The 23,748-nt window shown below is 40.6% G+C and overlaps 1 protein-coding gene across 7 annotated transcripts; it reads right to left on the reverse strand.

Annotated features, from left to right (window-relative positions):
* pparaa (peroxisome proliferator-activated receptor alpha a) lies at nt 1-21,645 on the reverse strand. 7 transcript variants are annotated; one of them, XM_087787804.1, is made up of 10 exons: nt 18,842-19,694; nt 18,113-18,253; nt 15,405-15,445; nt 13,853-14,452; nt 7,727-7,935; nt 6,665-6,819; nt 4,743-4,881; nt 1,919-2,445; nt 1,616-1,859; nt 1-1,068 (listed from the first exon to the last, which is right to left on the reverse strand). In XM_087787804.1, exons 5-10 carry the CDS (start codon nt 7,911-7,913, stop codon nt 824-826), a joined length of 1,497 nt encoding a protein of 498 aa, XP_087643930.1. In that variant the 5' UTR covers nt 7,914-7,935; nt 13,853-14,452; nt 15,405-15,445; nt 18,113-18,253; nt 18,842-19,694; the 3' UTR covers nt 1-823. The 7 variants fall into 7 exon arrangements, with proteins under 7 accessions (XP_087643930.1, XP_087643935.1, XP_087643934.1 ...); XM_087787809.1 differs by lacking the exon at nt 18,842-19,694 and having other exon boundaries at nt 1,919-2,179; nt 2,243-2,445; nt 18,113-18,503; XM_087787808.1 differs by lacking the exon at nt 18,842-19,694 and having other exon boundaries at nt 1,919-2,182; nt 2,243-2,445; nt 18,113-18,502.
* Nucleotides 21,646-23,748: the final 2,103 nt, after the last annotated feature.

The following is a 23,748-nucleotide window of genomic DNA, read 5'->3' on the forward strand; positions in this document are numbered from 1 at the left end:
GAGAGTATGAAAATACAATTTATTTTCACATTAACTAGTTATACCTTCTACACAAATAGGGTATCTTCCTGCAGGCATTGCTGAACTGGGGTAATCTGGTGACATCTGTGTTGTCTGCATGTCTTACAGAAGTCACACTAAGAGAAACACTTTAGACTGAATGTGTCACAGTTGTAGGTCACGGTGCTTCAGTCAGTAAACTGGTCTCATCTCGATCACAAACAGAACTTTTTAATTTACAACAACATTTCCGGAAGACGATTCAGTAACCATCATGGCAGGTCACAGTGTAACTGGCTCATTATACATCTTGGAATCACAAAAAAGTTCTGCTTGGAAAGTAAGTTAAGGGCGGCCAGCAAGATTTCTTTTCATGTAACAGTCTCTAACTGGACCCTTCTTTGTTAGGAAACGTGAACCATAAGCTGCACTGATAATCATTTTGAACTAACTTTCATCCTGGGCCTCATCTCTGGCTCATGTTGTAAGTGAGCAGAGGAAGTCCTGGTGGCTCCTCTCACTTCAATCATTACTCATAGACTGTCTGGTCTGGACAAATGGATCATTGCTAGGTAACCAATCAGAAACGGGTCACACTGCTACCATACGTGGGACGGAAGCGTCTGCAGGCATCACTTCTCTGAGTCATTGAACTTCCCTGGTAGAATGTTTACGTCCTCTCACAACTGCATTGTTAGTACCAGAGTCCATGTTGTTGTGCCGTCAACAGGTGTTCGTGACCCTCCTTGCAACAGGAGGAAGTGACCCGTTGTCCCGGCTATGAGACTATTGGAGGTATATGAAAGAACTGCCGACTGCAGGGTCAATACATATCTCTGTAAATCTCCTGCAGCAGCGGGTGCAGCGACGTTTCCTCAGTTATCTTGATGTCGTGCACCAACTGAGCGTGCTCGGTGACCAGCTCTCGCAGGTCAGCTAGTTTCTGCAGCAGCCGTGGGAAGAGGAAGGTGTTGTCAGGGTGGTTTGCCAGCAGGTGGAGCCGCAGAGCCTGAACAATGTCCTCCTGCAGACGTTCCACCAGAGGAGCATCCACCAAGCCTGGGCGGTCTGAAGGGGACAGAAAAAATATTCCAAAGTCGATTATTTTATACACATAAACTCATATTGTAAAATACATCACCTTCAAACCAATTAAATAATCTTATAAATGAATAAAAAGAATACATTTTTGCAGCTTAAACGGTTATGATAATAAGTCATACATCTTGGTACAATTATAGTACAATTGAAAAAATATTATTTTTAAAATACGTTATATTTACTTTAATGTTTATTCAAACAATATTTTAGCTAGATATATCTACAAATGGAATCATATATTTGAAATAGAAATGACAAATAACAAAATCAATTTAAAAAAAGATTTGCAATTAAAAATGTAAGGAAGTCAATGTTTAATAGAGAAAAAAAAACGAAAGATATTGATATGTGAAAGAGTACATAATACCGACAACAGAACATAATAATAACTTAAAAATAATATTAAATTCTCACAAAAGTTTAATCAAAGTGGAACATATGATCAGATGTAGGACAAAAATTTGGCTCAAAACCTAACCGAACATTTCCGTTTCAAGCAGATGACCTCACTGACCTCCACAACAGATGATGACAGCCACGAACAGAGACAAGTCACTGTCGTCCAGCTCCAGCGAGTTGAAGCGAGTGGCGAACTGGAACTTGGGCTCCATCATGTCACTGAAAGGCCTGCGTCGGCTCTTGAGAAACTCTCGGGTGATGAAGCCGCCTCCTCGGGCCACCAGGAGTCCGTCCTTGTTCATGCAGGAGGCCAGCAGCGTGAAGAGCGCCTCGTACACTCCGTATTTCAGCAGCGTCACCTGAACGGCAGCTCAACGTTACTCCTCAAACTAGATCACAACACACACATTGATCCCACCTGATCGTTCAGGTCCAGGCTCTGGAAACCCGGGACTGCTTTGGCGAACTCTGTCAGCTCGGTGACCGTCTCCACAGATGTGCTCTGGCAGCAGTGGAAGAGTCGAGTTTCAGCTTCGTGCTGCTGCAGCTCCACGCAGAGAGACGGGACTTTCTCCTTCGCTGCTGACACTTCATACAACTTTAGGTTGCCACCGACCATGTGAGCGGCGAGTGTCCGCTCGGCCAGCGAGAAGGTCTCCATGTCATGGATGATAAAGGGCTGCTGGACACACAGAAAATGTGGACGCTTTTCTCTGACTCTCCGCCCTTGATGAGTCTTTACCTGCTTGCTGGTCTTGCCTGTGAGGATGCGCCGAGCTTTGGCCTTGTTCATGCTGAAGTTCTTCATGTAAGCCTGCTGGATGTGGCGCACCAGGTTCTTGTGGTCCGACAGTAGTGGATTATCCTCCTCATTCCTCTCCACTGTCCTGCATGTGGCCTTCAGCTTCAGCTTCTCCGCCTGAGGCATGCGGCCAAACCGGATCGCTGCGGCACAGAACAACTGCCTTCAGCATCCAAGTGAACTCACCACCGTGCAGCGTCTTGCAGCGTCTCTCTCCGTCGGAGCTGGACAATTGTTTCTCATTTTTTTTGTTTTACCTTATTACTGGAGAATCTTTGAACATCTACATTTATTTTTGGATCAACATCCTCCGGAGTCGAATTCGACCTCCTTTAGTGATAACGGCAGTTGTTTAAAGTGTAGCCTGTTTGCTAGATTGGAGGTGAAGCTCATTGAACTAGAGAGCCTGTTGTGCACTATCGAAGCAATGCCGCTAGCTAGCCAGTCTCAGTTAGCTGTGCAGCCACATAACTTAACAGGTAGCTCTCCTCCAGCAATTCACGAGCAGCAACCAGGGACGGTGGGTGACCGTTTGTGGCAAGAATAGTTCCAAGCCAAAGAACACGAAGCATCACCAACCCCTTAGGGTTTCGAACACACATTTTCCCCACTCGACAAGTGACTGAGGAATCTGCTCTGTTTATAGGCTATTTGATACATCGAAACGTTAAACTAGCAAAGCCAGCGACAGTAGTCTGTACTCCTGGGGCCAAAGCGGGCGACATTGAATCAAATTTAAAGTTGCTGGCTAAAGCTAAACATAAATACAGTAAGATATTTTTTCATGTCAACAGCACATCCGATTACTCCGGTCAGAGGTCACCAAGATTAACGTTCAGTCGGTGTGTACATATGCACAAACAATGTCAGAGTCCGTAGTGTTCTCTGGACCCCTGCCCAATATGGCCAATGATGATTGTTCCGGATTGTTTCCTCCTCAAAATCCACAACATGTCTTCTGGATCGTATTCCCACATGGCTACTTTAAGTGTTTAAGTATTCCCCTTACTTTCGCTGTTATGCTGATGACACTCAGCCCTACCTGTCATTGAAGCCAGATGAAATAAATCAGCTTACACAATTAAAGTCCTGTAATACAGATATCAAGTCTTGGATGACCAAAAACTCCCTTCCATTGAACTCCACCAAAACTGAGGTTCTACTAGTTGGCCCACAACATCTCAGAAAATCATTAACTAATGATCTAGATTTACATAATGGACTTGCTCCTGCTACTAGAACCACTGTAAGGAATCTGTGTGTCTGCTTTGACAGGGACTTGTCCTTCTCTTAACCTATAAAGCTGTACATGGTCTAGCACTAACATACATTAAATATCTAATCCAAACTTATCAACCCTCTAGGACCTAACAATCCTTAAAATCAGATCTATTAGTTATACCACAAATCTCTAAATGTAGATTTGGATCCAGGGCCTTCAGTTTTCAAGCCCCTGTGCTGTGGAACCAACTACCGGCTTCAGTCCGGAGGGCAGACACCCTCTCTATGTTTAAAAAAAATCTTAAAACCTTACTTTTCAATAAAGCCTATAATTAAATCTTTGTTTATCTTAGCTGCTATAGGCTTAGAATGCTGGAAGAGTTTTAGACACCGAGCTCTGTATATCCTTCTTTTCTGCATTACATTCATCTACTGTGCAGTTTAAACCCACACTTTTTATTTCTCTCCCGGAGCCCCAGGGCTCCACCTCCAGAGCTGCTGCTCATCCAGGATCTCCACCACGTCATCAGATCCAGAGTTCTCTCCAGCACCTCCATGAACTTTTCTCTCCTCTTTTCTTTCACTGTATCCTCCCTTACTCTTCTCTCCGTCCATCTGTCTACCCCCATCCTTCCTCCCAGCCGGTCACAGTGGGAGGCCGTCAACAATGAGTCTGGTTCTGTTCAAGGTTTCTGCCTTCTAAAAGGAAGTTTTTCCTCGCCATAGCTCACTGCACAGTGTTAAGCTCATTGTTGAATTGCTGGGATCTGTTTTTCTTTCTCCACTATAGTCTTACTTCAACTGTAAATTGTCTTGAGATAACTTTGTTATGACACGTTAAATAAAATTGAATGAATTGAACTGAATAAGAGTCAGATTTTCTCACTGGTTTGTGCCAATGCTTCCTAGCCAGAAGGTCACGATTGTGAGTAAAACTTAAGACCCCTTAAAAACAACTTGAATTAGTCTTCAGGGATTTGTTAAGAGGAGTAACGAACAACAAAGCACGTCATTTACATGTTTGTACATCTCCTCTCCGTCATCTGGCCTCCAGTGTAGGCAGACCAAACTGAACCCTCTGGCAGCTGATGTGCAGCTGCAAAAACTTAACAAGGACATAAAGAGGCTTGGTACGTCTTCTGCCACCCCCCCGCCCGCTAACTCAGGTAAAGACGCCACAAAACACATTTAACAGAGCTGGTGTTGCTGTACTGCTCACCGTTGTGCGACATTCCCACCGACAGGCACTTGTGGAAGCGGCAGTACTGGCACTTGTTCCTGTTCTTCTTCTGGATCTTGCAGCTTTGTTCGCAGCGGTCATACTCCAGTTTCAGACGGATCGTCCTCCTGAAGAATCCCTGCATGAGAGACATTGGATCAGGAATCGTCTGCAACATCATCTCTTTGTTTGTGCTGAATAAAACACAAACTAAAATATATTCTTGTTCTTCATCATCCTTTTTCCTCCAGATTATTCTCACAGAAACCTGCTCGCAACATTCTGGACTCATCTGTGTGCGTGTCTGTACAGTATGTATGCGATTGACCCCTGACTCAGTGGTCAGGCTGCATCACAGATCAAAACAGTCGTTATATCCAAGTGAAAAATATGAACCTTATTGTGCATCGAACAGCTGCTAACTTCACCACACAGGAGAAAGACTCTAGCTATGATGTTGTAACTGTCTCTTCTTATTTTTATTGAGTCAGCATATAAAGAAAGGGAAGAACAAGACCTGACTGTTCCAGGTTCGAGTTGCAGCATGTCTGAGTGTGAGAAGCAATGAGGCCCTGCATTAGCTTCAGGCAGAATTCTGCTCAAATAAGCAAAGAGAGTTTCATTCAGAAGACTGTCAAGAGAATGAAAGACACCGATTCTCCAGAAGTCGAAATCATCACTAAGCCTGAATTTGCTTCAGTTTATTTACTGTGGCTACTTGTATATGAAGTCGATTCAATGTTTCCTCAATTTCCATCAGATAATACTTCTTCATAGAGAACACACAATGCTTCAACCCGTCGTCTTACTCATTTAATTTTCCACTTTTTTTTTCTATTCTAATTAATTTCCCAGCCAGACGGATGTTTTTTTTTTTTTTTAATATTTTTGACATTAACTTTAATTTTTATAAATATCCTTTTTTTCTTATTTGCAACCATGGATGACGACAGTCATCCTCTGAACACTGTCATCTGTGAGCAGAGAAGCAGTTGGAGTGCACGAATGCTCCTTCCCAGATGTAACACTAATAGACTGAGGGACTCATTCATGCCTCGTGCTATTAGATTGTACAATTATTTTGTACAATCTATATATCTATCATTTTGTAGAATTGGATTGTATATAGACATGAAACTAATGTTTTTAAATAAAATAAATGAAACGGTTCATATCATGAACATCGAAATTTTCTTGGGTGCTACTGCTGTCAGATGCCTGAGGACAGGTGAGCGAGAGAGAATGTGGGTTTGACACTAATGACCTCAATTAAAAGCTCACACAGTGAACCCCAGATTCAAACAATCAAGGATCCATGATAACAAGAGGCAGCAGTCACGTGACCACAATTGAGTGGGCTAAGTTTAGACACCCTGGGATGCCAACACACAGACACGCACACACACACACACACACACAAGAATAGAACAAAACAAAATGAAACACTAACGCACACACACAAAACTTGCATGCATCGGGGAAACACTGAAAACACATAGCAACATCCTATTGCAACAAAAGGCTGACGCACAAATACCTACAAGAAAAAACACACATTCATCTGATACCAGACATAGACATGTGTCTTACTACACACAGTCCACTAACACAACACCTATTCTTGCTCACATACACAAACATCTCTTCTTGAAGTTTTTCTGAAAATAAAAGCCTGTGTGTCGTGACCTTGTGCATTCTTGCAGAAGAGTGTTAATGTGTGCATGTGTGTGTGTGCGTGCGTGCGTGCGTGCGTGTGTGTCTGGCAGAGAGCCAACTAGGGGAAAGGTGACTCCTCAAGCAAGGCCACTGAGTCCAACCTCACATGACCTGCTGTGAGTCACCCAAACCTTCCACTATCCTGCTGGTCTAAGACTCTACAGGCTGCAGATGGTTGCTGGTGTGTAGCACACACATTCACCCACCTTACAACCCTCACAGGCGTGCACGCCGTAGTGGAAACCAGATGCTTTATCAGAACACACTCGGCAGTCGAGGCTGAGGGAGCTCACATCGCCCTCGGACCCTGTAGCAGTCGGGCACAGCCCTGGAGAGGGACTGGAGGCTGGAGTCAATGTGCCTGAAGCAGAAACAGATCAGGATTGGTTTGTTGCTACAGTTGACGCTTGAGAGCTTTTACTTGATAGACACTTAAGTCATGAAGGATATCAGACGTCAATAGATTTCATTCATCTTGCTTATTGACAGTCAGTGTTAAGAAGAGTTTGATCTGTACAGCCAGGCTCCGGTGAACAAGAAACACTTGCACTGTCTACATACGGCAACAGTACATTTTTCACCCAATATCACACAGAACACTTGTGTCCTACAGATTGACTGTAAGCCCTGTCAGTCATTGACATGTGACCCCCAACCCTGACTGTACACAAGGAGCAGAGCATGCAAACATGTCGGTACTGCTGCTCAAATCCATGTGAACTATTGTTGCTACAACAGTTAGCCACATTTATGGCAATCATTTACAGAATACATTTCTATTGTGCTAGCATGAACACTGCAAACCTGAATTCACACAATTAAACTCAGATTAAACATGTGTCATTGCTGTTTAACTTGTATTTCTTTACCATTTTCAGTCTATATTAAATGGTACATTATGTTTGTGTGACAATTAGCAACTACTGGGTTCACATCTCAGCACTGAAGACTTGAAGACTGGAGTTTAATGTTTAGCTTCCATTCTATCTGCAACATTGGTAATTTAACTATTGGAACACAGACATTCATACAATAACCTCGGTAGAAAGTTGCTGGTCTGAATACGATAGTGCTCAATTGATGGCAACTTGTTTTAAGAAACCGCTAATTTGACTAATGCCTAACCAGTTCTATGTGGCGTCATCACTGATAGTGTCTCCAGATACAATTTTAGGCTTTTAAAAAAACTTACTTTCATCTCTACAACAAACTATAGGAACCCTAGGAAATGAGCATTTGTTGTCGTCCTTGTTGTTTGTACTACTCACCCACAGACACAGACTCCTCTGAACCTGGCTCAGGAGTATGATACTCTGGGAAATCAAACCCAAGTGCCTCTTCCTCGATGGACTGAGAGATGTCTCCAAGGTCTTCCATCAGATCTCCACATAGAGGACTCTCCAGCAGAGAGTCCCCAAGAGGTGACGGTGGGCAGCAGAGAACCCCAGCCATCATGCTCCCCCCCTCACTCACCGACCTGGAACCACAAGAAAGGAACCACTTTAAAAACAGCTAAAGTGCAAATCAGAAAGTATAAATAAGACATTGAAGAATTGTACTTTTAATGCCACTTTATTAGCAACAAACAACATTTATATTTCATATTTTAGCTCTTAAAACACATTCAACGCTAGCATGTCATATGATCATATAACCAGAATATCAACTATGGCGATGCTAGCATTTGAAATATGCTAAAAAAAAACTACAGTTTTAGCATGTTAGACACCTTGGTGTTTAAGTAAAGATATTGTTCGCATAATGGGACTAGTAAGGTGTGCCAAGGCAAACAGGTGCGGAGGGAGGAATCAGACAAAAAGTAGCTGAAGAACCCATTATGATGGTGAAAAAAAGGTAGAACCCAGTTTTCCTTTCCATCAAGACCCAACCCCCATGCCTGGATCTGGCCAGGCAAGATACAGTCTGTAAAGATATTGGGGGATCCGCCACCATGGTCTCATTATTGCTCGAAGGATCAAAGAGGTCAGGTGTGCTGTGAGCGGGGCAGCAGCCTAAATCTTGGCGATCCGATTCGCTGCAGAAGCTTGCTGTAGGGAACTGGAATGTAACCTCTTTGACAGGGGAGGAGCTGGAGCTGTTGTCCACGACAGAGAGATTCCGGCTGGAAATAGTCAGGCTCCTCTACACATAAAGTGTTGGCTCTGGAACCAGTATTCAAGAGAGGGGTTGGACTTTATTCCTCTCTGGAGTATCTACGGAGAAAAAGACACTGAGCTTGGGGAGCAATACTTTGCCTCAGGTGTGGAAATTGATCCTGCTTTTTGTTCCTGTGTTCGTCCAAACAGCAGCTCAGAGTCTCCACTCTATTTGGACTGCTTTGAATTGGGGCTGGAAAGTGCCCCTTTTGAGACTCCAACGGCCATGTTAGAAACGACAGTGAGACCAGGGGGCATGATTCATAGATCACCACCTGGTGGTGAGTTGGCTCAGATGGTAGGGGAGGATGTCAGTCAGACCTGGCAGACATAAACGTGTTGTAAAGGTCTGATGGAAACATCTGCTTCTGTCAGATGGAACTTCAACAACTGCCTACGGGAGAGGTCAACCATGTCCTGGTGAGTCCGAATGGACCAATGTACTGTGCCTCAAATGTTGAGGCAGCCCCGTCCCTAGTCTCTGGACATTGTTGATTGGTGGAAGGAATATTTCAAAGACATCCTCAATCCCACAAATTGTCCTTCCTAGGAAGAAGCAGGGTCCGGGCACTCTGACATGGGCTTCACCATCTCTAGGGCAGAGGTTGCAGAGGTGACTAAAACGCTTCTGGCAGTGACAATGAGATCGGCCCGCCGAGTTTCTCAAGGCTTTGGATATTCTTAGACTACCATGGCCGACACAGCTCTGTAATATTGCAAGCCAGATTGTCAATGCTCAGGTTTGGGAGAACAATGTGGTTCTCGCCTGGGTCGTTCAACCATGGATCAGCTATATTCTTTTAGCAGGATCAGTGAGGGTGCATGGGAGTTTGCCAAACCACAAACCACACAAAAACATAAAGTTCTTGCATCAATAGCTATGACATTGTACTGACAAAAACAGCACTTTCCATGTTTTCTCTTGTGTCACAGGAGTTACTAATGGATTGATCACCAGTATTTGAAGAGAACAAGGATGCTCCAATATCTACATTTAATTCAATTTGATTTAAACTGCCAATTCAATATTCAATAGTCGAGTGCCTTACTACTACTTACTAACAACAGTAAAAAACAGTAGAAAAAAGCTCCAATAACTAATAACTTATATTTAATCATGACATGTGAATTTCCTACACAAAACAGGCCTAAAACTACCTACTTTTACTGAGTCTGCAAACATTTTCTGCATCAATCAGGATCTTTCCTGTCAAATTTATCCTGATGGCTTCTGAAAATAACTCCCAGAGAAGATAATTGCAACGTGTCAGATCCCAAAACAGTTTTGTTCTTCTCTCCTTTGTCTGGATCAGTAAGTGAGGAATTTCACATTTTCTCCTAAAAGTATTACTGACAAAAAATTGTATCATTTATATATATAATTGAATCAATGCTAATGGGAATTTTAATATTGATCCAACAATTGATAAAGCAGGTGCCCAAATTGATGATTAGTACGATAAGTACTACTACTGTGATTTGTTGACCTAAATTGTAACTTGTGTAAAAGTATATATGTTGCTAAATCATGGACATGTCTGCACGTGTTGACTTAAGAACATGAATGCGTCTTCAGGGCGTCAGAATCCTCCCCAGCACTGCAGCAGTTGCTTCCTAACGTTGTGTGCACAATGTCCTGGACTTCCCGTGGAACTTTAACTCCAGCCAGATGTAACTGTGCTTAGTTCTCTGGGGGAAAGCTCGGAGGTGTGTCAGACAACGCTCAAGTAAACACACACATTAGACCCTTGTGTCTTTAGAATGGAGTCAGACAATGTAAACATCTCTACAGTATATCTATTTAGAACAAAATCAACTTCTTTATTTTGAACATCTTCCACTACCTGTACTCTTCTTATTCCAAGTCATTCTGCTTCCATGCTTTTTTCCCCAACTTCCCTAAAGAAAATAGCAGAAGGAAATGGCACTCGTTTATTTTTTTTGCCAAATTTGTGCTACAGTTGTAGCTGTGGCATTTAAAGGTCGCAGTACAACATGTTGCTCACTGCAGGATTCAAAAGAGTCCTAGAGATACACAATTGCTGATTCCCTTAACACGTAACTAGACAATCATTTTAGGTCATATCGCACAGGCATTACTGAAACATGGTAATAAGACAACATTTTTGACTGTTCTAGAAGTTACTACTTTTACGTGTGAAGATATGTTGATTTTTGATTGTGTTCAGTCGTTGGCCCCATGGCCCAGAAAAAAAAGGAAAGGTTGTGCACAAGAGGAAAACTATCAGGTATTTGAATAAAATGTAAACATTTTTGATATTTTGGTGTAAATGTTTTTCTTAATGACATTTTATGAAAAGTTATCTTCACGTAACATTAGGCTTCTTATGCCAGCTTTAAGTTGAGTGATGCAATCCTCAGGACCATTGTGTGCTGATCTAAAATTGATAACACTGATATTTACAAGTGGAGTAAATAATTAAAAAAAGTTAATGACTCTTGGGTTAGTTAACAAAAGATTTTGAGGACAAGCGGAGTACACCTTTACTTACCCTCCACAAGTAAAATGGTTGAATGTCTTTTGGCAAAAATACACTTTTGTTACAGAAAGCTTGTCCAGTTCCTATGTCCCTCTCACCTGCCACTGTGTTACTATAGCAACTCTATTTCAAAAATCCAACCAATAAAACAACACACAAGCTAAATTCAATGAGATATCTGGAAACCCTGGTCCTTTAATTAATGAGACTTATTTTGGAGTTTGCAATGTTCCAGATCTTCTTTAATAGATCCACTGATAATGATGAATTCACAATATATACTAAGAGAGAAAGTTGGTAAAGCAGTTGTAGGTCAAGCCGATAAAAAGCATCCAAGGACTACACATAGCTCGCATAACTGAGAGAAAACTTTACCACAAAAGAATATTATACTCAATCTACACGTGTAGTTTGATAGTGATGCTGTTCTGTTTAGAAAAACAAACTTATGAAGAAACTTAACTTTCTGCTGGTAGCTAGTTATGTTGGCCGATTAAAGTTGTTTTCCTCGCCTAGATTAAATGTAATCCTTTAAATAGAAACTTAGAAGAAGTCTCACCTGTGAGTGTGCAGGAAGGTTCATGACCAGAGTTCGAGAGCTGCCCTCGGAGACCAGCTCAACACTCAGAGCGTCCTCGCTGTCAAACACCACTCGACCGGACGTGACGACAACACGTTCGTGCCAGGCCACACCCTCTGACACACCCGGAGACGTTAGCCAATCAAAGAAGAGTAAATCGCGCAGGCGCGCCACACATTTGAGCGCTAGTAGTTTTTGTTAGCTAGCAACCAGCTACACATGCAAGAAATGTCAGCAAAAAAACGCTATGAAAGGCGATTATTAATAATGGACTAAATGTGACATATTAGATGTAAGTACCGAGTATTGCAGACTGTATCAAGACATGCAACCATCATACAGCACAACTGAAATATTTAACTACTCGGTTTCTCCAAGAAGTGAAACACCGGCGCCCTCTGCTGGCGAATACATAAGCTAAGGAACTAGTGTTCATTATTCCGGGATAGATGCGGTTTATATTGTTGGTATTAAGACTTGTGTTGAGGGAAGATGCCAAAGATTGGATACAGTGGAGGAAGTGAAAACCTGATGGAAAAAACTAAATAAAAAATATATTTTTCTCTCTCGTGCCAAATTATACATACTTAGTTAGAGACAATTAACAAAGACTTATTCAATTCCAGAAAACATTCGCTTCTTTAAATCACATGCTCTCTGATAAGCGCACGTTCCATAAGCACAATTTAAGACTAGTTGACGAAACCAAGTTGAAAATAATTCCCCGGGTTGTAAATACAACCACCTGAAGGGGGCGTCAGTGCTCCACCTACCCAACATACCTGCAGCTTTCCTCGCTTTATTTATTTTTTAATAAAATTGGACGTCGATTTGTGAAAACATATTTTTCAATATCTAAAGAATGTACTTAGATTTGAAATTCTTATTATAACGTTTCATTCTAATTGGTTTTAATTCGAAATGTGTCTCATAATTATGTCAGAAAACAAATACTTTTTTTAAAACTATAATAAAGTATAATATTCTAATGTATATTTCAATTACATTGTAAGTTGTCTTTATATGAAAGGGTTAACTTATCTTTAAATGTAGACTTTAATGTAGCCTTTTAAGTTAATAATTACTAGTTACTAAAGTAACAACATATTTAGAAATTCTAAATTGCAGCCTCATGATCTGTGGAAAGGTTCATCGAAATAATTATTTTTATTGCCATTATACGAAAAATACTGAGAAATACCGAGGATATGAGGAGAGAGTGCTGAACTGTTTAGCTGTAGTTTTCAAAGACATCTTTAAAAGGCTTACTTGCTTTCTATATACATACTGTATATGTATATATATATATTTATATACTGTATATATGTATGTATATGTATATATCTAAATAAAATATATAAAATGTTATATATATATAATATTATATATGTTTTGCTTTTGATTGTTCAAGCGCTTTGTGACCCTGGTCTAGAAAGGCGCTTTACAAATAACTTACTAAGTCATTTAAGTTATAATTTACTAACTAACTATTACTTACTTCATTTCATATGGGTAGACTGGATGTATATCAGGTGCCAAAATATTTCAACAGCCAAAATAAGAAGTATATTATCCAAAATGTCTTTAACAGAAATTATAAATATTATATTTGGGGATTTTTCCATAGGTATGAGTGCATGTGTGAGTGAGTGTCTGTCTTTGTGTGCCCTGCAACAGACTGGCATCCTGTCCAGGGTGTCCCCTGCCTCTCACCAGGACCCTGGGATAGGCTCCAGTCTCCCCGCGAGATAAAGCAGTTGTCAATTCATGAATATAGGCATTATTGTGATATTTTCATTCTTTGAGGCGCTATTTATTTTCATTATCTCTGTGTTTTCCGCCTTCATCAAACACTTCCATCAAATTTCTGATTTGTTGTCACACAAAAGCAATTGGACAGAGAGTAGAGCTGAGGGAAGGTACAGGGCCTTTTCCTGATGAACTCAACCCAATTAGATTCTCCAGTAGACGAATGCTACATGTTTGACGAGTCAAGGTCACAATTATTATTATTATTGCTCTGAGATTCACGACTTAAAGTAACAAAAAGAATAATATTGTGGACTAAAAGTTGACTGCATGAATAAAAACAAAAAAAAGTCACATGGTGTAATACTTTATTGAGGTGACATGTGGTGGTTCCTACAGTTGTCTTACCAGAGTCTTGTGTTCTTGTACTGGTCTAGCTGAAGTCTTTAGCTGCAGTGAGGTTTTGCTGCCCTCCAGGGAAGGCAGTAGGTTGTATAGTTAACTCCTGACGGGGCAAAATCACAACCCTGAAACCACACAACCTACTACCTCACCCCGTACGAACATCAGATCCGACAGTGAAAAAAAGGACTTTGTTTTAAAAGTCTAAACACAAATACAAAATAAAGCAAAAATAATTATTTTGTAATAGTTAAAAACAATATTTCAGGTATCATTGATAATGATAAAAAATGTTAAAAAATATAAGTAAAAAGAGTTATGAAATAATCCAAAATAAAAGAGCAATGAATAAGCTAACATGAGAAGAACAATATCCTGAAAGACGTTGAGCAAGAGATGATAAATCCTCTACATGAGAACAAGATCCAGGGTAGTTCTTCCTCTTTGGTTGGAACGCTGAGTCTACAGTCTCTTCAGGAAAGACAGTAAGTTGTATAGTCATCTGACAGTTTGGGAATGACCCTAAAACTATACAACCTACTACCTCACCCCAAAGGACAGTGAAGTCCTGAAGTGAAAATCGCTTTTTCCATGGTGACGAGCCACCTGATGAGCAAAACATTTTTGAAAAAGTTTTGAAACAGTGAGACGAAGACTATGACAAAGAATCAAACTACATCGAGTGGTTGAGTGACTCTAATGACTCGGGTTATGACTTGAATATTGTGAGGATGTATGGATCTATGTATGTGTATATATATATTATTATAAATAATATTGGGAAAGTGCATTAATTAGAAAGCACAAATCAATTTCACAAAGTATTACAATACTCATTTTATAACTGTGTCTGTCGTTTAAAAGCATTTTGAACTGAAATAAAAACTAAAAAAAAAAACCTGTTAAAGCCATTAGCAGAAGATGAACAAACGAGTTAAGATGTAAACGGGAAAAATATACAAAAGCATGAGAGCCAATGATGCAGAGAAAATAGTTGATAAATATTGCAGTTAAGAGACCCTACTGACCATAAAGAATCACAGTATTTTCTGTTAAGGTTTTATATTTGAATATAATGTACATCAATTAAAACTTTCTTCAACGATGTCCTGTTGTGCTTTACTTTTATTCATCCTCTTTTTAGTTTCCCGAAAAGTAGCTACTGTATTCCTTTTTTTCTTTCCTGGGTTATATTCTTATCTACCAACCCTGAATCCCCGCGGCAGTCAGAGGCGAATGAAGAACGGTCAGGTGAAGTTACACCAGCCTGCCAACAGGTGTCCTGCGTGAGCAGGAGCATGTGGACGGGTAAGTCTTGTGACAATGAAGTCTTTGTGCAGTTCTAAGTTGTCTGTCGTCGTGTCCGCTCTGACCTCAATTCGGATTTGAACCTTAATATGATTTCGATTTACGTGTGTGTATGTCTTTAGACATTGTGTTTATGAGTGAAGCAAAAAAAAAAGCAACTCCAGGTCAACTAACTGAGCCGCAGACGAAAATAGATCAAAGACAAAACAAAAATCTGAAATAAAAAAATGTAAAACGTCTGAAAACTGACCTTGCTTGAATCTGTCGCCATGGAAACTCAACCTTCTGAACCTGAGAAGAGGAAACAAATATGAGGGTTTGATGTACATGCACACTTTCACAAAAATCTAAATACACACTTATTTATATGTTCATTTTCACATTTCTTTTCCCCAAAAAAGTCACATATGCATGTATTTTAATCTAAAGAAAGCAATACACTGTTATATACACACATTTCCAGCTTGATAACACAATAATAGAAAATACACACACACAGATTCCACAAGACAGTAATTTAAACACAATGTTAAAAAAACCACATATACCTTACAAAATAAGGCACATGTAAAACAAAATAAAACATATGCATACACACTGTACACAAATAAAATGATAATAATAATTGAATGACCTAAAATCAGAAGAGTTTAAGATGGATGAACAATCAAATATTTTAAATATAAACCAAATGTCTTTCATTTTAAATTAAAAATTAACTTTGAGCATTTAATTAGACAAACTTAATAAATACCAAACATTATTCATGAAATGGTTAATACATTTCAAACCAAACAGAGTCAAACACACACAAACACACACACATACATGCAGACAGGCACAAACACACACACTTGCAAATACACACACACGCATCACACGCACACATACACACACACAGAAGAATAGTAAACTATCGCTAGTGAATATAATTTTATATATGACTGAGATGTAGTCATAATGTTAATTATATATAGTTCATGTTAAATGTACTTAAATGTGTGACGATAAAAACGAAGAATAAATGTGTTTTTTTTAAGTGACAAAATAAATAAATAAAAATAAAAAAATAAAATAAAAAACATTTTACAGCATTCATTTTAAATAGGTTGCGTGTGTGAGCACAAACAACAAACGTTGCCAGAAGGAAAAAATAATTTAGAAATTGATCGCAGTAAAATGAAGAGTTACACCATTTGTAGTTGTGAATGTGTCAATTCACACGGTGTTCTAAAGCTCATACAAACAAATGCGCACAAATATAAATGAAAATCACAAATTATTTTAAATATATATTTCCTGCGTTTAATTTTCAATATTAAAAAGAACACACACACACACAAGGATGTGTGTGTGTGTGTGTGTGTGTGTGTGTGTGTGTGTGTGTGTGTGTGTGTGTGTGTGTGTATGAGACAAAACTATGATAATTTCTCATTTATAAGATTGTGTTTTTTTTTACTGTGTTCACATTACAAACACAAAGTAAAGGTTTGTGTGAGAGTGTGTAATGCGGTCGAAAACACAAATAAACGTTTGCTGCTTTAAAAACCTTTTTTTTTCAATTGATGCAATTGAACCACTTACTTCCAAAAATTAAAGTTATTAATACAAAACGCAGTTTCAGTGTGTATTTTCACGTCTGCAGACACCTGTTTGTGTCATGTGCAGATCACCTATTGTGTATGTTAGTGTGCGTGTGTGTGAGTTTGTGTGAGGGTGAATGGTTGGTGAAGGAGACTGAGCCCTGCACTCCTTGGGAGAGGCGTGGGAACCCCATTCATCTTAGGAGCCGGGGTTCATTGTGGGGTACACAGCGTCAAATGTGTCTGGGTGGCTGATTGTGTGTGTGTGTCTGGCCCAAGTTGAAGTGTAGTCTGATCATTCCCATGAAGCTCTGTTATATAATGCGCTACCGTATAAAAATAAAAAATAAATATATATAATAAATATATAGCACATGACTTCACTTTATCATGCTTGATGTCCAAAAGTGTCTAATTTAAAAGTAATCATCGCATTCAGAGTAAAAAACTTCGAGTTGAAAATAATTCTGACTACTCGACTAGTGACCAAGATTTAAAAGCATGTGTCATGCTAACTAAGCCAACCAATTGTCAACTGTTGCGCTGTAAAGGACTACACATTTTTTAAAAAGCAAATTAGATATTGAAATGTATTTTTCTTACTATCGAGAAATTTGCGATGAAGATAAAGGCTTGGCTGTTTTTTACTTTGTAAGATATTGAAGTCTAAACTTCAAAAGGTAATTTATGTCATTAAGGAGCGTTAGCTTAACATCTATTTCCGCTTTAAGAAAAGTCTGTTTTCCTAAGTTCGCTGCCTATGCTAAAATACTATTTAAAATGTTGTGACCTGTCTATGTGACTTTAAGTAGAAATTGCTCCATAAAAATAGTTTTTTTGCCAAGACTTGTATATATATAAGATTCCCAGATAAGATGAATTACGGTAAATACTTTGACCGATTTTGAGATTTTTAAAATTATTATTCTTTGCCAAAAAATGCATATAATGTATATATATATATATATTTTTTGGTAAAGTATTACTTTTGTTGTTAATGGCGGTAATACATTTTCTCATTCATATTTTAATTTTAATTTTGGTTGCTATTTATAAAGTTCTTACTATTTCGGAGGTCAAAGAAATTAATAATTTTTTTAATTGAAAAAAATAAATAATTAAATAACGGCTATACCTTCGTCACCAACATTTATTTTTCAATATTTTGAGTAAAAAAAAAAAAGTAGGGAGGATGCAAAACGTAAAAAAAACGATTCTTCGTCAACGGTCGTAGTTTTCGGACAAAGTCGAACAAACTTTTTTTATAATTTCAATTGTCGAAAATATAGAATTAAGAAACGAATCAATACGAATCTTCTTCGACCCGTTTTCTTTTCATGCGATAAATAATTTTAAAAGAGTGGCAGAGTTTTACCGTCCGCAGATACAGGGCGCAATGTGCCACGTTAGCATTCTGGCTACAAGGCCGAGTAGCAGCATCGTGTTGTAGGTGGGATGACTCTCAGTGGTGACTCACTCCGCCTCCACTCCTGCCTACTGGTCACTCCACTGTGATCTGTTGGGGCGTTAAGCAACAAGAGACATTGACAGGCACTTTTGAAATCATTGAAGAAAAAAACGGATTCAACAAAGTGTGACGAGGGGTGTGGCCGCCCCAACTTTTGACTTCACGTTTTGGAGATCACATAAGACGAGGCGCAAACGACTGCTTTTGATATAAAAGTGTATTTTCGGAGAATCACAAATCGACCAGTTTTTGCTAGCTTTGTTGAAGTGATGATAGGCCACGTGTTACCACGTCTGAGCTTTTTATTGCAAACCAGTAACGCCTAAATGTCTTCCACGATAAAGGGAAGACACTCGAATGTTAGATTTACAATTACGGAAGGCAGGAGCCGCCTCAAGATGAGCCAGCGAGGGTTAAGCAAGCACTGTGGTGGGGCTTGGCCTGGCAGAGCAGGCCTCATCTGGCCCTTGGTCCGACATTATAGCGCCAGATCTTCTGAAATCGCCTCTCAGGTAAGAAGAAACTAGTTCAGTATCGGAGGCATACTTCTCAAAATAATACAATAGCACACCTGAAAACACGAAAGTAAAGGATGCTTAGAAGTCTGCTTCTCTGCACCCACATTCCTGGACTTACCCAATCACACTTGACCCTGAGAAATCTTCGCCGTCCATTGTGCCGGGATCCCTCTCCGGCCGATCCGTTCTGTGGAGAACAGATTCAGTCATGAGTCCCAGAAAGGTGCCAGCCTTCCCGATCGTCTGGATTCTACTCCAGCCCCGGGACCCGAGCAGCTCCCTGATCTCCCCTGGTTCGCCTTACGCTCTCTGCCAGACTGTCAAGCCCCGCCACAATGGGGGAGGCCATGTGGGTTTCCCAGGGAGTCGCATGTTCCTCCCGTCTGGCTTTGAATGAGGAATGTTAGCAAACAGAGCCGCTGAATGTCGGCTGAATGCTAAAGCCAGGCAGCCAGTCAGATCACAGCTCTGGCCCTGCCGTATGAATAATGCGGTCCACTCGACAGGGAGGAGAGGAAGCTTAGCTCCACCCCACCAACTGCCCGCTCCCGAGCTCCACCCGCCTCCTCCTTCACCAAATGCCTTCACGGGAGTGGGCAAGAGAGAAATCAAGATCATTTAAAAAAAAAAAAAAAAAAAAAACGAGGAGGAGTTGCAACAAATCACTTCTTGAAATACATGACTTTTTGGGGAATCATTTCCACCTTATCTAGCTTTTGGTGCCTTTTGTTTGGAATTGGCACCTGTCCCAGAAAAAATCCTTGTCGCTACTCCGCCTTCCACCGCCTGAGAGAGAGGGTGAGGGAGAGTAGGTGGGGCGCAGAACCCAGCCGAAGGAGAGGAAACTAGGAATCTTTTTTAAATGGACAAAATGCTAAGAAAAGGTTTAGGAAAAGGAGTTCAAGCTGGGGCGAGTGTCGTGGAATTAAGAATGAAGAAGAAGCTCTCTGTAGCGACACCTCAAGATTAGGTTCAATATGAAGCAAAGACTGACCGTCTGGGAGGAGATCCAGAGAGCAAGACGAGCCACTTGTTGCAAGATTTTGCAGGCAGAGGGTTAAAAACCCAGAGACTGGGAGTAGTAAAATATCCCTCCCTCTTTTGGCAGAGAGTAGTGAAAGGGGAGGTCCTGCCTGTAGAAATAGCAGCAGAGCGTTTTTCCCCTCTTTTCCTTTTTTTCTCCCGGAGAGCTGTAGCGTCCTAGTCTACCCTCTCGCATGTGGCCAGGACCCAGGCGTAGAGGAGGAGGAGGAGGAGGAGGAGGAGGAGGAGGAGGAGGAAAGGGGGACTGGTGAAAAAAGAGGCAGCGAGGAGGAGGAGAGAGGGAGTAGAGCTGTGAGTGGCCGAGAAAGAGCTCAGCTGATGATGAAACTGTGCGGGTGCTTGTACGCGGTGTCATCAGTGCAACACGCGCGCCGCCATGGCGTCAAAGAGGAGGTGGTTCGGCGGGAGAGGGGAGCCCGATGGCAGGAACTTTTCATTTCCACTTCTTATTAGCGCCTCGTAAAAGTCTGCTTGCAATCACAGACAGATAAGCACGACCCTGATTGCGACAGCGAGCGCGGCTGTAAAGTCCACGCAGCACTCACCACAGTGCACGCGCCACGTGCGCCGCCAACATGGAGGACGTGGAGGCGAGTCGAACAATGAGGCTCATGACGTGATGAGACGAACCTTCACACCTTCCACAATCACCGCTCGAGTTTATCCACAAAAGTCCAGTTTCCGCCCTTAACTTCTCTCCCTAAACTTAAGCCAAACATGCTGTAATGCCCTTTAGCTGTTAGCAAGCCATTCCCAAATGGCGAAGGAAAAAAAAACAGACTTCCTCTCTTTTTGGACGCCATTCCTCCTCCTCCTCCTGCTCTGCTCGACTCTCCTTCCCTCCCTTCCTCGCAAAAGAAACTCGGCAGAGGCAAGTTTTTCCTCCTTTCGGCTTCTTCAGCAAAAGAGCTGGATTCTCATCCAGGTGCACTCGACGTGAAGGAAACCCACTTCCTGACTGGCTTCTCTGCCTCCAGAATCCTGTTTATTCGCATATAATGCAACATTTTCTAAAATTTGAATCTCTTGATTTGGAAAAAAACAATCAAACGCTGTGACGTCACATCTCGCCATAGTTCCTCGGCCAATGAGCTCGCCTGCACGGCGAGTGAATATCAATTAGACAATGGTGTAAAAACCCAGAGTGTGTGTTCCTGGGACCTTTGGCCCCTTCATGGAGAAGACACCGTCTCTGCAAGTCGGTTGTTTACTGTCTAACATGTGGCAGGAATTCAAAAAACTTGGCAGAGCCTGTTGCACCAAACGCAGGGTTCATTCGAGGATACGGCTCTGGTTACTGGCTGCCAACTTCTGACACTGTAGACCTCTGCACAGCCGCGCCCCTGCAGCAGCAGAGACACCGCCATTGATGAATCTCCAGGAGTCACAAGCTGGTGCTTCTCACCTTCAGGGGCTCCAGGACCATGACCTATCTTCAATCTGGACTTGGGTCTTTTCGAATTCACCCACACATTTTCAGCCAAATGAGGGGGAATATTTGGAATTCATCCACTCGATTCACACGAGTATTGATGAATCGTACAAGTTCACTCGAAAACGTTAAAAGGACGTTGTACTTAATGCGTATTTCCATCTTAGCATGTTAAAAGTATATTTCGTGCAATGCTTTCTTTTATAATAAATATATTTTGTGACTGTTTTATAAAAGATCCTTCACCAATGTTGAACAGGGGTTTGTCCTTGAGGAATATCAGCGACGTGTGGGCATTATTTGACGGACAGGGAGGGAACACTGGTGCAGTGGGTGTTTTAGTGTGAAGGTTATTGTGCGGAGGGGATAAGAAGGGCGTTAGAGGTTGTTTCTTTCTTCAGGGGTGTCAAACTAATCCTGTAAATTTGACGTACAAATTTGTTGCCCAGTCTGTTACAAAAAAAAACATTCAATAAAATTCTCCTATATAATGATTAGAGGCTAATTCTAACATCAAGCGTCTCTGTGCTCAACAACTCATCTGAGATTTGGTGTGTTAAACGTATCACTTTTTTAGGCCACATACAATTATTTGGTAGGCCCCTGGTCTGTTGTAGTAGTTTGAAAGAAAAAAACACAGGCACAACAAGACACAGAGGTGGGTATGGACACCTGTAGGCCTGACCCATTGTAACTGAACAAGTTCAGCGTGATTTTTTCCAACAGTCAATCTTCGTGCCAGAATTCTCCCAAGCTTTTTTAACATCCTTTTAATAGCAACAGGTTTAGGCCCATAATAGGTTATGGTGGCATTTACTGTAGAGCTTATAAGCCTCGACTTGTTTTCGTTTTTTTCTTCAAATTGACCATGTGCTTGTTTGGAAGCACATACAGTATGTGTTAAAGTGACAGTTCACCTATAATTCAAACTTCACACATTTTCTTATCACCCTCATGTCGATAACAGTTGGGGTTATTTTCAGAATAAGCCAATCTTTTTAGAGTTATGGACAAAAAAGTACATCCTTTTTAATGAACCAACTGAACACCCACGGACAAACTTCCTCCAAAACGTATTTTTAAAAATATTCAAATACCTCCATACTGCTCATCTGTGCTCGTCCATTTTGTATTGACGATGAAGAGAAGAATTGTTCTTGAATCTAAAACTATATATTTTAAGCTTGTTTGTGGCAAACTTTTTAAAAAGTAGCATGGCATATAAACCAGAAGTACTCCGGGTAATATCGCGTTCAATTCCAGTGTAGATAGTAGACTGTGTGCTCTCTGAAGGTAGTCGTGTGTTTACCTGGAGGACTTTCAGAGTACTTCTGGTCTAAAGCACTGTTTGTCTTTCAACGCCTGCCAACAAGCATAAAATATAGACTGGTTTCATTTTGCCCGGAACAATTCTTCTCGTCGAGGATTCAATACAAGATGAACATTACAGACGAGCAGAATAGAGGCGTACAAATGTTTTTAAGCATTTTTCTGGAGGAAGTTTGTCCCTGAGCACTTCATTAAAATGGACATACATTTTTGCATTTAACTAAAACTTAAAAAAACAAACCGATTACTCTGAAAATATTCCAAACCCTTAGTCAACATGATGATGAGAAGAAAATTAGTCAAGTTTGAGTTTTGGCTGAACTATCACTTTAACTTCAAGCAACACTTGTGAAATATTTTATGTGTATGAACGTCGTCATCTAAAGTGGGAATTATTTTAGCATTTCGAAAGCAGAGCGGATGAGTCATGTCGTTTTGACGACTCGTTTGAATCAGGGATGTCAATATAATCAAAGTTACAACTCTTTTTTAAATACACCTTAGACTGACCAGGTTGAAACTCCTGGCATATTAAGTACTTCATCATGGGTCTTAAAGTATGAGATCTTTAAATACATTATGAAATGTTTTCACACATATGACGAGTCTGATCAGTGACCAGTTAGTCGGGCGAGACTAATTTAAAAGAACATGAAAGTTCGTCCTGAGAATGTACGTCGATGTTTCTCAGTTTCTGATCCCACATGAATTAAAAGTAATTGAGACTATAGACTACTATAAGGTTGCATCTGTCCTACAGATGAAACGTAAACGAAATTATACATTCATTTGTCGACCACCGTAGATTTAAGTGGGTCAATAAAACCAGCCACAATAATGCAAATTCATTCCTCTTCAGATCAAAAGTCGGACCACTGTATCTAAAGTCCAGTATACAAAAAATATTAGAATTTATCTGTCAGTCATTGTCTTACTCAGTCTTCCCTGGAGAGCAAAGTCTAGACATGCCCCTGCTGCTCGGGCACCCTGACCCTCAACTCAGACAAACAGCCCAAGTGAGTTCTGAATCTCGGTCACAGAACCCATACTCACCAACAAATGAGGTTCTTCAAATGACTTCTGATCAGGGAGGTTATGAAAACATCCATCGACATTGATGAGTCAAATTGTTCACAAATTAAAATCGATGCAAAGGGCATTAGTGTCACTACTTTCCCACTACTTATAAATATTGATTTTGATTTGAAAACTGAAATCTA

Source organism: Callionymus lyra, chromosome 3, assembly GCF_982586985.1.
Source record: "Callionymus lyra chromosome 3, fCalLyr1.hap1.1, whole genome shotgun sequence".
NCBI classification, from domain to species: Eukaryota; Metazoa; Chordata; class Actinopteri; order Syngnathiformes; family Callionymidae; genus Callionymus; species Callionymus lyra.

What these genes read in the sequence shown, in the direction of transcription:
- pparaa (XM_087787804.1), bottom strand. Translation starts at nt 7,913, where the DNA reads ATGATGGCTGGGGTTCTCTGCTGCCCACCGTCACCTCTTGGGGACTCT. An exon ending in ACGCCTGTGAGGGTTGTAAG is followed by an intron (nt 4,882 to 6,664) that starts GTGGGTGAATGT and finishes TCTCTCATGCAG; the next exon opens with GGATTCTTCAGGAGGACGAT. An exon ending in TGTCATCATCTGTTGTGGAG is followed by an intron (nt 1,069 to 1,615) that starts GTCAGTGAGGTC and finishes TGTCCCCTTCAG; the next exon opens with ACCGCCCAGGCTTGGTGGAT.